This window comes from Solenopsis invicta, chromosome 8, assembly GCF_016802725.1.
Source record: "Solenopsis invicta isolate M01_SB chromosome 8, UNIL_Sinv_3.0, whole genome shotgun sequence".
In the NCBI taxonomy this organism is placed as follows: domain Eukaryota; kingdom Metazoa; phylum Arthropoda; class Insecta; order Hymenoptera; family Formicidae; genus Solenopsis; species Solenopsis invicta.
This window is the reverse complement of record NC_052671.1, coordinates 2,941,101-2,956,913: the sequence shown is the minus strand read 5'-3', so window position 1 is coordinate 2,956,913 and position 15,813 is coordinate 2,941,101. Positions and strand designations below refer to the sequence as shown.

Below are 15,813 nucleotides of genomic sequence, written 5' to 3'. Positions count from 1 at the left end.
AAATATCGTATTGAAATCTTCTCATTTATTTTCTTTATAATACTCCTGTGTTTCCACAAAAATTTTAAAGGCGTAATCAATTAATGATTAGCGATTAATTATGAGAGTAATTAGCGTCGCAGCTGTTAACTCTGAAACGCGTCGTTAACAGGTTCGTCGTCATCCTCATCTTCTTCACCCTCGCTCTCGAAAGTATTATCAGGAATATCGTACAATCGAATCATAGGCTTGTTGGGATCCTTCATTATCAAGTATTTGCCGTCCTTCTGTTTCATGCAAATATCGATGATACATCTTAGAATGCCCCAAGCATTATCCATGTTCAGATTAATTTGCGTTGCAAATTCATTCGGTTTGTACTGCTGAGTACCGAGAATCACATGCTTGCTCGAGTCTCGCACTATAGCGCGTGACACGTATCCAAATTTCAGCTGATCTGAACCAGCTAGTAACGCCTGAACCGTCCATTTGGCGAGTTTACAGGCGTTATTGCGCAATTCGTTAGCCAAAACTGCGCCACGCTGCGTATCGAGCTTCTGACGCCATTCGACTCCGTTAGCCAACTTCGAATCCCATTCGTTCAACGCTTTGATCGTCAGGAACTGGTTCTCGTTGTTCGGACCCTGCATTACGGCGTCGTGCTCGCATCGAGCGACGAGTACTATACCGTTGTTGAGATCCCACTTGCGATAACGATAAGCCACACTGGCAACATCGCTCTCCTCTTCCTCCGCAATGAACGGATTGCCCTCTTCGAACTTGTACCGTGGCTCATTTGATTTGAGTACCTGTTGCGAGAAGTTGTGATTAATAAAAGTTGCCTCAAGTGCCAAATTTCTAGGTGAATTCAGCGAGTTGCCGTCGTCCTGTGGCGGTTCGACACTAGTCTCGTTCACTGTCAAAAGATCGAACTCGGTATTATCTCGTTTATCAAAGAACAGCTTGTCGCCAATTTTCTCAATGACGATGTCCCATGAATAATTGCTGCGCGTACAGCACATGATGGTAGCCAAGATTGCGTCGGTGGCATATACGTTGCCCTCAGTCTTCGACAATTTTCGAACTATTGGATCGTCGGTAGTTGTGACCGTGTGGAAGATACGATCGATTCTTTGCAGCGGTTTCTCGCTCTTGACATTCACACGATCGTACGTCTTGTCATAATACTCGAGCGAGCCACAGCACAAGATATCCTCGCCGTCCTTCACGCCAGGCAACGAGAGTTTAGCCAATCGAGGAAAGTCCATTTCCTCAATAGTTATCCAGTCAGGTCGCACAGTTACAGAAGCATCTCGAATCTTGATAGGTGGTTGGTTCTTGTGATTACGCAGACCCTGCTGCCTGCCCCAACGCTTCGTTTGTCCCTTACGCTCCCGTTCTCGCAACTTGAGTTTTCCTAGCTGCTGCATCTGGCTCAATCCACCACGCTGACCACCACGACCGCGCATGTTACGTTGATTGTGACGGAAGCGGCCGCGTTGATACGGCGGCTTCTGCACGCGGGTAGTGTCCACCAAGTGGAAAGTGGTTTCATCCTCGTCATGATAGTAGGCATATTGGCTGCCTGAACCAAACTGCGATGTATATTTGTCTAGAAACACAGCAATGTATTAATTACATATATCAATTTTATCATGTAATATAAAAAATATATTAGAAAAAAATTTTCCAATGATTGTGTACTTTATATATGATTTAGTTCACACCCAATTTTATTAGACCTAGATGTATATATCTTTTAAAATATAATTTGTTAAATATTAATTATATAATAAAATATTAGAAATATTTTATTATGTATCTAAAATTGTTTTTTAAAATATTTAATTAGATAATATAAAAGCTAATAAAATAAAGATACAATTACTTAAAATAACAAAGAAGTATAATATCCAAAAAGTGTGATTGATAACAAGTAGTCTATTCTATTTGCAGCAATACTGTTAAATACCGCACATACAAATTATAAATATATCAAATGTCATTATTCAATCACATGTAATTAGCATTCAATATAAAAAAAATTATCTTGATTTTATATCTATATAAAATCTAATAAAATGGTTATATATTAATTAGAATTTGATCTAAAACAATCCAATATTTGATATGTATATCTGTCAAATTTTACTCCAGATTCAGGCTACAGTTCACTTGACGCTACAAATTCGAAGCATTCTTTAATTTATTAGTTTGTAAAATTCTTAGTTCTATTTGGTTAATCAAACGCTTTGAAGCATTTGTAGTATCAAATAGACCGCAGCCTCAGTCTCAAAATTTATTTAAATAAAGCCTGTCGTTCTCAATTAGAAACAACACAAGCAAAGCCAACGAGGATCACAGTGGAGTCCAGTGGATCCAAGTTTCCTTATTTTTGAGGTTAAGTGCACGTGAGTCGTCGACAAAGTGAGATACGTACTTGGAAACTTTTTGTCCTGGAAAGCTGGCGTAGTCCAGTCAGAGATCTACGGAAAACAAATCGAAAGGTGAACGCGGTTTTACAAAACAAAGTAAAGGTCGAATAAGCCTCGCAACGCTCACCTTGCCTAATCTATCTCCTTTCGAAAATGGCTGGTAAGGAATGTCCTTAAACTGATCCGGCAGTTCACATGGGCCCCAGCCGTCTGGATTATGCTGGATTGCCGGTGCTTGGAAGTGCGCCGCCAGTTCTTCCTTCGGGGCAGGATCTTCCAGCACCACTACGTCTGTGTCCGTCATATTGTTACTTGGTTGGATCTGTCACGCATGGATTCAACCAGACGGCAATGCGGCAAGTCGTACAGCACGTCCGACCACAGCACGTCCGACCACGTCCGACTTGAGGAATCTCGCCGCCGGAAATGGTGCCGACGTCATTTTGTTCGATCGCCACAGTGCTGTCAACTTCTAATTATTTCCCCGCGTAAAACAAATATAGAAAGCATCCACGTTACGAGTACTATATAATTTCGAAAAAGACGATACTTGAGACGATCTTGAGAGGGTCCTAAATACCGATCGCATTACAGAATAAATTAATTTTCGAATTGATTTGACAGCTCATAAAATTCTCTTATAAAGTAAAAGTACGCACAAAAAAAATTTGAATAGATTTTACGAGAAAGTCGCTCCATTCAGTTCCACGACCACAACTCTTAAATATTCGAGACTTAAGATCCTCCTCACGACGAGACGTCTTGATTCACACTTGGCTCAAACGTTCGACCCTTTGTTTCTGACACTTTCGAAACATTCCTGGTACTCACACGCGTCGGGAACTCGCGATACGAAGCAACGGAGAAGATGCGAACAGACGCAAAACACGATTGAACGCGACACGACACTTCGCACCATGCATCGCATTCGACACGGCAGTACCGGCCGTCCGCCACAACTTCATTGTCGACACTCCACGGCACTCCACGGTATTCTCGAAACATTCGCCTCGCGTCAAAAACTCGTGTGGGACGACGAGGATGCGAGTTGAAATGCGCCACGACTCGCCGTGACCTCGCACTGTCCTACCTGACCAACCGTTGGCCACATGTTGCGTAGCGGCGCAGGCAGACGCAGGCAGTCGCCAACGCGGCTGCGCAGTTATACACGGCGAGGGCGGTCAGTCAGTCGGTAGTCGGTCGATCAGGCAGGACGGTGCGTAATCGCGAGGCGTCGTGGCGCATTTCATCTCGCATTTTCGTTTTCCCGTAAGAGTTTTATGATGCATGCGAGTGTTTCGAGAGTGCTGTGGAGTGTCGAAAATGAAGTGAAGTATGTGGAATAGAATACGTGTCGGGCATTCGTGCCAACGTCCGTCGTGCGGGACACGATGCATGGGTGTGAAGTCGTACCACGTTCAATCGTATTTCACATTTGAGAAGAATATCAAAATTTTAGATTAATGTTTCGTTGTAATTTTTGCTTAACGAGCAACGATTATTTCACTCAGAAAAGCAATAAAATTCAAACGCGTACGATTATTTGGCAACGAACGTCACGAGAAGTGGCTAGCTTGCGCGTGAGAGATTGAACGTGATTGGTTTTCACCAGTTCTCAGCCACGAATCCGACCAATCACGTTCGATTATCGTTCGATAATCAGCCAAATTTGCTAATTGGTACGGAGTTAGTGGAACGCGCTCGCGATTTACGCGACGAATTACGTGTAATCAATTAAATAGCGGAGTGCAGTGATGCCTCGACATGCGTTTAATTACGTTTCTATCTTGCGAGATTTACGTGCTCGCTGTTGTCGTTGCGTATCGCTAGTGTATATTTCTGAACGACATCGACTGGGACAACCTGTATTCGGCTTCTGATTCGATTCGCGTCGTACCCGTGCAACGTTTGTATCTCTCGGACGCGTCGTCAGTTTGTCGGAGTCAAGTGAGAACGAAAGGACATAACAACACGGCGATTGTTTACTTTCGGGAGTGTCCAACGAAGTATCGCAAGTGTTGTACGTCGTATGACGATTGATTCGTTCTCGGTCGCGTTTCCGCGAGTGTTTATTCTTCGCTGAGTACGTGTGTAGCCGCCGCAGCCGACATTATGATGGCAATGGTCAATCAGTCGGGACGGCGCAAGGTTGCGTTGTACATTTAATCGCGTCTTCTCCGTTGCCCCGTATCTCGAGTTTTCGACGGGCGTTCGTGCCAAGTGTGAATCAAGACGAATCGTGAGGAGGATCTTGGACGGACTCGAACGTTCGAGAACTGCGGCCGAGACGGAGCTGGACGGTGAACAAAGCGACCAGCAGCGAACGGTGAGTCAATTTGAACTCGTATCTACTTTGTTTATTCATATCTACAATTTGGTATTCGCACCTCCTTCCAATTGCGCTCGTATAAATCGCGACAAGACGACACAATAAATCGCGCGAAAGCCGTTAGGATAGAAAAAAGTTTGAAGTTTGTGTACGCGCATTCGGCGCTCCCTTCGCCAGGTATGCCAACAGTCACTGGTGACGTGCTTTTCTAGATCTAACCTGTATATTAGCATCGTAATATATGTTGTAGAGTTCTCGAAAAATCGTATCAGAAAATTAAATTGTAGGCATGGCTATGGCATTCTCAGGCTTTTTCTTTTCTTTCTTTCAATTTTCTCGTAAAGTCTATCCTATCCAAGTTTGTTTAGTGCTTACTTTTATTCTACAAAAGGATTTTGTGATCTGTCAAACCAATATTCGAAAATGAATTTATTCTATAATGCGATCGATATTATTTATTAAAATCTTAATTATAAGAATCACCTATGAAAATTCATTTTTACACAATTCGCGCACATTGCTTTATAATATATTTTTATTTAATTGTTTATATTTTTTGCTAAGTTTTCTAATTTATTTTTTATAAAATTTATTCGGAGTTGCGTGCCTTTAATATTTAGAGGTTTGATCTTTTTATCTAAACTTCTCACTGTTATCTCCTCTCCTTTTCTCTTCAACGTAAAGAAAAAATTGGAGAGACAGACTGTATGCAAGGTTAAATAAAAAGAACAAACTTTAGTCCATGGTGTCTCTTTACGTCACTTTTGGTTCTCTTCGATTCTTCCAGTCCAGTTTTGTGAAGAAATTTTGTGAGTTGTGCGTGATATAAGTGCTAAATATAAAGGTAAGTGAATTAATTGTTTATTGGCATACACGTAACGTATATTCTTTAAATGTTATCACTGTTAATTTATTTATAAATGAACGAATATGTATTCGACTTAACCTATCCTGAATGGTTCTAGCCAACAAATGTTATTGCATTTATTACGTAAGAGGCATGTAAAAGACGATTAATTTTTATTCTAACAAAATTCAATTTGATATAACAAACATGTTGTCAAATTCCTGATTATTTTGATGTGTAATAAGTCAAATAAAGAGTTGAGAAGTTAATTGGGTAATTTAATACTTGTTATGAAAGAATAGATTACTACTTATTGATAACAAAAGACATATAATTTTCCTTCAAAGTTATAGGTGAATTTTTTTCAGGCAACCATGCTGAGGTCACGTTTCGCTAGTGTGCCAAAAACTATTAAGCGTAGCGTGAGCACCAATATCCCTGCTTTGCAGAAAGCTACCGATCCTATCCAGCAGCTCTTTCTTGACAAACTCCGGGAATACAAATCAAAAAGCGTGTAAGTTTATTTTTCTAGACTTTTAAAATTTTATTGGAAAATTATTTGCAAAAAATATTTATATTTGAAAAAGAATATGAATATATCTAAACGTCTAGTTACAAAAAAAGAAAACTAAAAGAGTTATCTATATATAACTCAATTTGTATTTATTTATTATATTTGTATCAAATTGTGATATTATTGTGTTTAAAAACTGTATTAATTGAAATAATAAATTGTATTATATTTTGATATATTTGTCCTTAGTTAAAAAGAAAATTAAAATAGAATTAAAGATAAGGAGATATTTTATATAACTGTGAAATCAATAATCAGCTGAAATTAATAAATTAGATTCATTAAATGTTTAATTATTTAGCTATTTTGTCTATTTTTGTAATTACATATATGTTAGAACTGACCGAAATAAAAAATATCAAATGTCATGCTACAAAGAATTTTTTTTAATTTAAAGGAGTGGAAAATTAGTTGACCCCACTCCAGAAATTACAAAAGAACGGGAGTCTGAATTGGAAAAACTTAACGTACAATATGGTGGTGGCAAAGGAGTAGATATGGCACAATTTCCTCAGTTTAAATTTGAAGGTACATTATTTTTACTTATGTCTTTTAGACAAAATATTTATTATTTTTATATTGAAAAATGATTATAAATTTTGCATGCAAATATATATATATATACATGACTAAGATGATTTAATATATGCTGCTGACTTTGTTTTAGATCCACCTGTGGACACGGGTGTCAATAAGTGAATATATATATATCAATATGTATTATAGAACATTCATGTATTGTTGAACTATTAAATATTAAGTAATTCATCATAAAAGTATACATAGCTATAAATTACTTTAATATTTTTTTATCAACCTAAATAATCCAAAACATTTAAAACAAAACAAATTTAGTGATACAAATTGTATAAAAAAAGAGAAGATTACGATATTATTTTTAATTTAAATACTAACCCGTTAAGAGTTTCGTGTTGTCCACTATCTCTGCTAAAATATTCATTTTACATTTGGTGGCTATAGATTTACATATGTTTGCATACATCGTAATTTCGTTTCGTGAAATTAAATTATCATATTCGCCTGAGCAGGAACATAACATGTTCATATTTTCTCGCTTGATTTGCTTACATTTTCGACATTGTAAATCTTGCAGCACATAACCCATACTTTTACGATTTAATTTGTCAATCAATGAAAATTCTATTTCTGTATTGTCGTAAGAATTATCGCAGACAGGACACTTCCACATGTGCCTATAATAATAATAATAATAATCATAATAATAATAATAATAATATAAATAACAATTTTATTTCATCTTAGCATATCTAGCGTACCTGTTATTTTCATTTGTGTAATGTTCATCTTTACAAAGATCAATATCTCTCGTGTGATTGCATGTTTTGCATATAACTTCTGGTAAAACAAGAGAAATACATGGGTCTTTCCATTCAACCTGGTCACCAAAGCTGCCAACACCAATTAATCGTAATAAATTTGCCTTCAAGTTATAAACCTCATTCTCCACCTCTTTGTCTAAAGATAAGACCTAAAATTTTCCGAGGTAGACGAGAGTTTTTAATATTTCAATTTAAAATATTTGAAAGTGCACAATGTTACCTTGCATATTGCTTTGATTAATTCAAGTGCAGGATTGATCTTTATATTTTCTTTTCCACCCATATCCAAATTAGGATATTCTTCGAGAGTTAATGTCTTTTCTGGCAAATTCCGATGTATCTTTTGGGTTATTCTGCAAAAAAAAAAAAAAATTAGAGATCATTGGGACTATTGGTTTTCCATATATGCATATAAAATATCAATTCTAAATTTATTTTATTGTTATTTCTATATAAAAATTTTATATCAGATTTAAGAACTATGTAAAATATATAAATATATACTTGAACAATCGTTGAGACATTTCTCCTGATATTAATTTTTTTGCAAACTCGGCTGTATTTTCCAATGCACCTAAACCAAGTGGTGCTATAAATGATTGACTTTGGCTCTGCCTTCTTCTCGGTCTTATAGTATTATTAGCTTCATTCTCAATCATGCAGTGATACACTGCGTTTATGTATCCCGCTATTACGGCCTTAAAACTTGCTTGACATCCTGCTTCCTTAGGCAAACATTCCTCCAAACTCCAATTCATCATTATTTGAGGCTAAACAAAAATAAGTAATAGGAAAATATCATTAAAAATTGCCAGTGCGATATCTAAAAATATCTATAAAAATATTTTTTACCATGTTATCGTCATCATTATTCTCATCATCTGCATCATTAGGTGGGGTAAACCCTTTAATACCAGCATGATTGTGCTATTCAATAAATCAAATATGTAAATTTGCAAATTTACACAAAACAGTATTGTTATTTCATGAATCAAATAAACAATCAACGTACCAAATCAAGCCATATTAAATACTCCCAACATTTATCATAATTAATGTCGATACTGTGAAACAGCTCCTTGTTATTTATGGTTTCTACAACAAAGCTTATATAGCCTAATGCATCGTTTACAGATCTTTTCTTCGTGCATACAATGATCTTGTTAAAGTTTGCAAAAACTATAATACATCCTAACATTTTGAATTCTGCTATTAATTGTATATATAACTTTTTCATGTATGTGTGTAGAGTACGGCGTAGAGCAGGATCGTAAAGCAAGGCATTTGAAGATCTCAGCCACCTAAAACCGTACGAATATTTGCATGTATATTTAATTTCATTTCATATAAGAAAATAGTATATAATTAAAATAACTGATAACAAACACGAAAATAATACCGATAGAAATGAATCAGCTGGTAGTCTGCGAATTTATTTTTATAAGCTCCTACATCGAGCATCCATGTGTTTACCATGCTTCGCAATGTTTTAAACGCTGGATTACACAAAGTAATTTCATCGTAGCTGGGAATTGTCGCAGCGTCACCACCCATTGCCATATCCTATTGAATAGTCCAACTTTATAGTTAAAATATTATCGAAATTCAAAGAAATTAAATTATTGCAAATTAATTAATAAACGAGATATTAATTAATTTAGAGACGTGAGATATATTTACATAGATACATTAAGATACATTTTTTGAAATAAGTTTTGCTCGCAAATGTATAAGACTGACCTGAACGGACGGACGTTGTTGATTGTGAAACGCCACGAACGTGCTGGTTCCATCTATATCGTGAATGTGATGGTATTGCATCAGTGCATTGACAGCTAAACTATCTACAGATAATTGGACGCAAACGCTGGAATACGTGCCCGGATTGTTTGCAGCACAACTCGAACTCTCTTCGAAGTCTGTCAGTAGTCTGTTATCATCGTTCTCGCTGCCGCCTAAGTCAGGTTTCTCTGTTGGCGAGCACCACAGGACAAAATTATTTCTATGCAAATGTCTGGCGTAGAATAAATCCGTGCCGAATAGTGTAGCATCCGAGGGTACATTGCCGATAGGCGCGTGGAAGAATCGGCTTTGTTCCATGTTTAATTCCAAAATCTGTTGACTTCTCAGGTAGTGTCTGATCATCTCTTTCGCGCCCACCTTCTGCCATTCTAACGTGCCGTATAGATTCTCAGCGTCTCGCACGTGTGTGCTGACGAGAGGGAACTCGGTAAGGAGCGGCATTTCGGTAGTTAACACCGTCCTTTCGAGAGCAGTTTGATTAATAATAATCGTAGCGCCGTGACTTTCGTTTTTATACGTAGTCAAGGCTGCTTGCAACGTACGGCATATCTGTTGGAAATTCGTTACAACTTGCACTACGAACTGCATGGTTTTAGGCAATCTATTTATCTGGTCTTCGCCACTTTTTTCCAATATTGCCTTTCGTTCGTGCGTATACAATGTATTCATGTTAGGCAGTTGATTGGAAGCGACTGAATCTAAAACGAATATATAAGTTCTTTTACTGGCATTTAAGAATAAACCCCACAGAGCTCTTTGACGGTTCGAACTCCAGTGATGATAGAGAAATATGTAATTGATCGGCTGAATTAGATAAGGTTGATAAGCGATACTCTTGTATTCCAATTGATCCAAAGTGAAGGTATCGGCTCCGTCCGCCAATTTACGCGCGGCACGCGGATTGACTATACATACGCATCCTAATTGCAATATGGCCCGAAATTCCAATGACATTTGCGTCTCATAGATTCCTTCAATTTCTGGTTTACTCAAGTCCTCCAGGAGTTCGCGACTATGTTCTTGAAACAAAGATTCTGGCAGAGAATATTGGTATAAATTGTACACCGGGCGGGAGCGTGGTAAAGATTTGAAACTCTTCTTCCAGAGTTCGTTAGGTCCTGGAACGGATCTTGCTTTGCGGGTGTTTACGTAAAATATGCGGGGTATTACGAGCCGCACTTGATGCAATTGCGTGTCCACCAGTATCCACAATCGAAACATGCCTGGTTCACCAGTTTCTGACAGCTGAATGATTTGCCATGGGGTTTCTAACAATTTTCTTTGAGCTCGTCTCAGAAAACCAGTCATGGTAGACGTATTTGTATTTCGTATAACCCCCCAGGAAATTTGGTCGGTTTCGTCGATCTTGCTCCTCTTCTGTCGATGCTGATGTCTCTGTTTAGCCTGAAAAGCCCACTTTTTCTTATGAAACTCCAACCATTTAATTCTTTCTTGTCTCGTTGTTCCCTTGGGAGGAGGTGAACCGAGAGCTTCTTTCCAACTTCTGGCTCTGATCTCCTCATCCTCATCTAAATGATGCCTTTTTCTCTTGTTAACAACCGAAACTGGAGTCTTGAAGCTAGTGGACGGTCCTGCAATATCTTCAATATCGCGAGGCTCTTCGGTATTGCTCGCATGAGAAGGTTCTTTAACTTTTACGGAAAATATATCCGTGATCTTCTTCTGACGATGAGACATACTCTTCTCCGACACTTTTTTATGTAACCAAGGTGGATGCTGCACCCGTGGAACTGGATTAGCTAAGCCTTGCATTGCCGCTGGTATAGTGATTATTTTTTGAATAGCACTCCCGAGCCGTTCAATGTAATAATTCCAGTCCAAAATGTCTCTTATATCATCACTATACAGAGTAGGATCTTTTAACCACTTTTTTAAATAATGCCTTCGCACAGCTAGTTCCGACTGAAAGATAGCTAATGGTATCGCACGCTCAGTGACTGGCGCGCTTTGCGGTTTATTCGCTATAATATATCTACAAGCTAAACCTGCATCTTTAACCATCTCGTCGCCCAAGAATTCGGCCAACCTTTTAGCCGTAGAAATCGACGTGGACTTCTGTGCGCCGTAATCTTCCAGTTTACGCGACATAGATTTGTTCTCGGATATAAGTTCGAACAATTCGGAATCAGGCATATTTGCACACTTACTGTAAAGCAAATCTAACCAGTAATCTGCGTCCTTTGCAACCGAAGCGTAACATTCTTCTAATGTGTTTCCTTTTAGGAAGGATTCGAAAACGGAAGCTTGAAAAATTTTTATCAGTTGTAGTTCACCCCTTCTTTTTACTTCAAATCCTTTCAGTTCGGCTAGCGAACCGTCGAAATTAAAAACTGCATATCGTTTTTTTAATTTTTTTCCCTCTTCTTTGGCAGCGGGTAACACCATCGCTAGATATGGTCCGTCAACTTCGAAAAATATCGAATTTTCACTTCTGATTTCATATGTTAAATTGTCTTTATCCACAAGATCATGATATACTTCATTAGTAAATTGATCCTATGAAAAACCAAAAAAGTATAGTAATCAAAATAAAATTTCTATTTTTTTTATTTATTTATACATACTTTCACCATGAAATTGAGAACTGCATTCGGATACGAGATTGTAAATTTTGATTTCTTCTCATGAGTAGTGTGAACTATAAGAGAGTCTGGAAAAGATGCAGGTAATATGCACCATATACCATCGGTATCTAATTCCAATGGACGACCAATCTGTTCTATAATTTCTCTAGCTTTCCTGATAATGTGAGCTCCTGTGTAACATACAATGCCACCCATTTCCATGCTGTGCCATCGTGCTCTATAATATTCAAGTAATTTTAAAGTAAATAATAAAAAAATTAGGACATTGAATTTATTATTTTGAAAAATAATAAATTGAAGGCTATAATAAAAATAGTAAAAAAATACAAAGTGTTATATATTAATATTAATTAATATATATGTTCCATTTTAACACTTACCCTTTCCTCATAACGTAACCATAGAAGGAATTAAGAATACATTTGTGAGCAAGTTGAAGAGAATCATACAAAACTTCTCTATTCTTGGCAGATTTTATATCAGCCGCATCTCCTTTCGCGATCGCTGCTGCTACTTGTCGCTTAGCAACTTTAGTTAACGCTTTATATTCATATCTTCTATCTCTAAATGCTCTCACAGTATCTACATAAAATGAATTTTCCTTTTGACAGATTGTTTGTGTTCTCTCTTCCATTCTGGTAATCTTGGCCTTTTTATAAGCCTTTTTACAATATTCGGTAAGCCTGTTCTTTTGAAACGTAGCTTGCTCTTTTATGGGTAACTCATGGAAAGCTCTCTTAGGACCACCAGGAAATTGCGGCGGAAATCTCTCAATTTCTAATTGTTGTTTTACTCTTTGATATTCACCCAAACTTGCAGCCACTAAAAATAGTTAATAATGAACAACAGTTACAGCATAGATCGAAGAGAAAGTAATAAGTTTGATATTGCATAGATAACTTGTGATGTTATATCCAAACTTACAATATTCGCCTCTCCACATCCATTTCATATTCCTTTGGCAAAGAGCGTCAGGTTTATTATAATCGCACACCGCGCAATCCATTTCATTTACTATCGCAGAAGGTTGCAGTCTATTAGTCAAAATGATATTGGGATACATGGCGCCTACGTCCAAGTGATAAATTACGGGATTCTCTAATCTCAAAGGCTGATTCTTAAGTTCTTTCAATTTTCCTTTAACTTCGTCTACTATTTCGTTAAAATTCGTAACCATATCGATCGATACTTTTTCCTCTTCTTGTATCGTATGTTTCAAGGCATTTTCTACACCATTGATTAATTCGTCTATGGCGTTCGGCACAATTTTGAAACGACAAGGAATATCGGCTCTAAAAACACCAGATTCCAGAGCTTCCACGTGTCCGCCCACATAGGTCTCTTGGTCCAGTAAATGGCCATCTTTCGTCAATTTATTTAGCTCAGTTTCTTGTTTATTAGGAAATATAATATTAGCTTGGAAAGCTTGTACCATAAGAAGAGATTCGCACAGTGTACCAGATCCTTTTCTAAGTACCTAAGAATAGAGCAAAATCAAAATATAGAATATTGTGTTTAAAGAAACACATGTACATTAACAAATATTTTGCTTACTTCATCGGGTTCCATAGGGATAATTGTACATAATGCAAATATAAAGGGATGAATATATTTTTGATAGAGATAAAATGTTGCTACAGCATCAGAGACAGAATAGTTCGCGAGTGTTTCAGGTTCTTCTGATGCTAATCTGCACATATCTTCCGGATCAAGTTCCACTGGATCATATCTTAACTTAGCTTTAGCGACAGCTTTTAAATTTTGAGAACCCACTGGGAGATAAGAATCACGTCTTACCCAACTAAGAAACGTTTTGTGATAATATTTGTAAAGTAATATAAAATAATTGTAAAATAATAGATCTCAGAATATTTACCATAAACAATCCATATGCATAGCAGCTCTACTAACGTAGACACCTTCGCGATTTTTATAAAAACCAATTTTTTCTTTCATATCCATGTTATGTATAGCTGCTCGAGCTTCTACAAATGGCCAGTCAAAGAAATCACCATTGTACGTTACAAATATATGTGGCCTTATTTCATTAATATGATCAAAAAATTTAGTTATAGCTGCTTTCTCATTAGGTTCATTGAATACTGTGAAAGGTCCTTCAAATTCCGGTTTTGGTGTATATTCGAAATTTTCTATGTCTGCAGAGATTAATTCTCTATTCGTTATTAAGTATCCCTAAGGAAATATATTAAATGTAAGTTTAAAAAAAAACAATTATAATAAAGCGAATTAATTTAATTATTAAGTTTATATATCGTTTAATTTATAATTATTAATTAGATTAATTTGAAAAATTAAATGATATATAAGGATTATTTATTTTGTAAAACAAGATACATTACCTCTCCATCTATCATATATGATATCATCATAATCTGATCAATACTGGAATCTGGAAACTTCAATGGTAGCTTTGTAGTTTCAATATCATATGCTAATACAATAGGTTCAGGCGGTTCAATCATGTCTTTCTTTCGTGTAATTATAGGTGGATCATTTCCTTTGGTCTTTACAGAGTACCAAATTCCACAGAAGATGTTAGCATCTATAGATACTCGGACATGATGAGGTACGTCATGTTCCCTAAACAATCATATTTTGTTATACAATGTGTCTATCAAGAAATAATGACAAAGAAATTAAGATAAATAACAAAGAAATACATAAATAGTAATATAAAAAAAGAGGAAATTGAAAAAAGAATGTATTCAGTTACCTAATATCAAGAATATTATCCATGTGATCTAAAGTTTGTTTACTTTCCTGTTCATTTGGTTGCAAAGTAGTTGCTAGCATGTCTGTATAATAAGTATTACTTTTCTCTCGCTCTTTATTAACTCTAACAACGCGCATAATATTGCGTTTAACTTTTGTTAAATCAAAAATATTTGCAAAGGAAAGCTTCAAATATTTTTGTTTCAAACCAATCAAATGATTAGGCTAGAAGAAACATAAAAAGAAAAAATCATAAAATAAGAAAAAGAAAAAAATATTATCAAGTAAAACCAATTTTTCAAACTATTAATAACTAATTATTTAATTAAAAGTGTAGCTTACCAAATCGAGATCTTCCTTGTAAACAGTCTCAATTTTGGTCAAAATTCCCATGTATTTCTTAGACAAAAAAGTCGATACTTCCTCATATGTGTTCTTACGACATAAAATGTAAAAGTATGGTGAAAACGGCACTGATACTTTAAATCTGGTAGCATCTTCTTCAATGAAGTAATAATCCACACCACTCACCAGACGCTTGTCATCCTCTGCAATCTCAGTCTACAGAAAAACATTTATTAATCATACGAAAGAGACTGTGTCTTCGTTTCTTTAGTTTTCCTTACTGCGTGCATATTAAGTAAAAATCCTATCCTCTCTTTCGAGTCCGTGACTCGACGAAATCCGTACACAGCGTCGACTCTGATATCCTCCTTGATCTCAAGCAATCTTCCCAGCGAATTTTCCCTGAAACGTTTAAAAAATATTTAGGAAGGAGAGCACGACAAAGTTAAAACGAGAACAAGTCTGAAGGTTGTCATACTCTGAAGCACTGGCTTCTTGATTCGGATTTCGCTTGTTGATCGCCTTAGGCGGACGGACAGCTCCGGTATTTTGCAAAGTTGCCATTTCGACGACGCACAGCGTACAAACGATAAACGATATATCAAAATATACTAGGGTAAATGTTAATAATCAAGTAATAACACTGAGAAAAATGTTCAAATTAACAAACAAGCATGTATGGACTATCATCGTCACACGTCCAACGTTGCACGTTGCACAGCAATGCACAGCTGATCGAAGCCCGCCTTTTTCACAATACAGTTTCTATACCTAGCATTACCTTACCATTGATTTAAAGCC

General features: G+C 36.6%; 4 protein-coding genes across 4 annotated transcripts in view; 2 read left to right on the top strand and 2 right to left on the bottom strand.

The window, feature by feature from the left end:
* Positions 1–3: 3 nt before the first annotated feature.
* Positions 4–2,851, bottom strand: LOC105199651 (eukaryotic translation initiation factor 3 subunit D). The gene is made up of 3 exons (XM_011166841.3): positions 2,542–2,851; positions 2,420–2,465; positions 4–1,591 (listed from the first exon to the last, which is right to left on the bottom strand). The coding sequence occupies exons 1-3, from the start codon at positions 2,716–2,718 to the stop codon at positions 126–128; spliced, it is 1,689 nt and encodes a 562-aa protein (XP_011165143.1). The 5' UTR covers positions 2,719–2,851; the 3' UTR covers positions 4–125.
* Positions 2,852–4,369: 1,518 nt separating this feature from the next.
* Positions 4,370–15,813, top strand: part of LOC105199657 (ETS-like protein pointed) — a 133,295-nt gene continuing 121,851 nt past the window's right edge. The window contains exon 1 of the mRNA XM_026134611.2: positions 4,370–4,740. The gene's annotated coding sequence lies outside the window, so the exon portion shown is untranslated. The remainder of the gene's footprint in view (positions 4,741–15,813) is intronic.
* On the top strand, positions 5,431–6,957 carry LOC105199659 (ATP synthase-coupling factor 6, mitochondrial). The gene is made up of 4 exons (XM_011166852.3): positions 5,431–5,587; positions 5,959–6,104; positions 6,562–6,692; positions 6,832–6,957. The coding sequence occupies exons 2-4, from the start codon at positions 5,965–5,967 to the stop codon at positions 6,861–6,863; spliced, it is 303 nt and encodes a 100-aa protein (XP_011165154.1). The 5' UTR covers positions 5,431–5,587; positions 5,959–5,964; the 3' UTR covers positions 6,864–6,957.
* Positions 6,701–15,779, bottom strand: LOC105199658 (DNA polymerase epsilon catalytic subunit 1). Its single transcript, XM_026134609.2, has 19 exons — positions 15,491–15,779; positions 15,294–15,414; positions 15,010–15,228; positions 14,669–14,892; positions 14,295–14,535; positions 13,811–14,127; positions 13,489–13,735; positions 12,859–13,411; positions 12,315–12,756; positions 11,914–12,151; positions 9,266–11,845; positions 8,925–9,088; positions 8,538–8,826; positions 8,378–8,452; positions 8,030–8,295; positions 7,746–7,878; positions 7,463–7,674; positions 7,080–7,378; positions 6,701–6,837 (listed from the first exon to the last, which is right to left on the bottom strand). Exons 1-19 carry the CDS (start codon positions 15,574–15,576, stop codon positions 6,794–6,796), a joined length of 6,750 nt encoding a protein of 2,249 aa, XP_025990394.2. The 5' UTR covers positions 15,577–15,779; the 3' UTR covers positions 6,701–6,793.

What these genes read in the sequence shown, in the direction of transcription:
- LOC105199651 (XM_011166841.3), bottom strand. Translation starts at nt 2,718, where the DNA reads ATGACGGACACAGACGTAGTGGTGCTGGAAGATCCTGCCCCGAAGGAA. An exon ending in AAGGAGATAGATTAGGCAAG is followed by an intron (nt 2,466 to 2,541) that starts GTGAGCGTTGCG and finishes TGTTTTCCGTAG; the next exon opens with ATCTCTGACTGGACTACGCC. An exon ending in CCAGGACAAAAAGTTTCCAA is followed by an intron (nt 1,592 to 2,419) that starts GTACGTATCTCA and finishes CTGTGTTTCTAG; the next exon opens with ACAAATATACATCGCAGTTT.
- LOC105199658 (XM_026134609.2), bottom strand. Translation starts at nt 15,576, where the DNA reads ATGGCAACTTTGCAAAATACCGGAGCTGTCCGTCCGCCTAAGGCGATC. An exon ending in TTTTACTTAATATGCACGCA is followed by an intron (nt 15,229 to 15,293) that starts GTAAGGAAAACT and finishes GTTTTTCTGTAG; the next exon opens with ACTGAGATTGCAGAGGATGA. An exon ending in GATAATATTCTTGATATTAG is followed by an intron (nt 14,536 to 14,668) that starts GTAACTGAATAC and finishes ATGATTGTTTAG; the next exon opens with GGAACATGACGTACCTCATC.
- LOC105199659 (XM_011166852.3), top strand. Translation starts at nt 5,965, where the DNA reads ATGCTGAGGTCACGTTTCGCTAGTGTGCCAAAAACTATTAAGCGTAGC. An exon ending in GAATACAAATCAAAAAGCGT is followed by an intron (nt 6,105 to 6,561) that starts GTAAGTTTATTT and finishes TTTAATTTAAAG; the next exon opens with GAGTGGAAAATTAGTTGACC. An exon ending in TCCTCAGTTTAAATTTGAAG is followed by an intron (nt 6,693 to 6,831) that starts GTACATTATTTT and finishes ACTTTGTTTTAG; the next exon opens with ATCCACCTGTGGACACGGGT.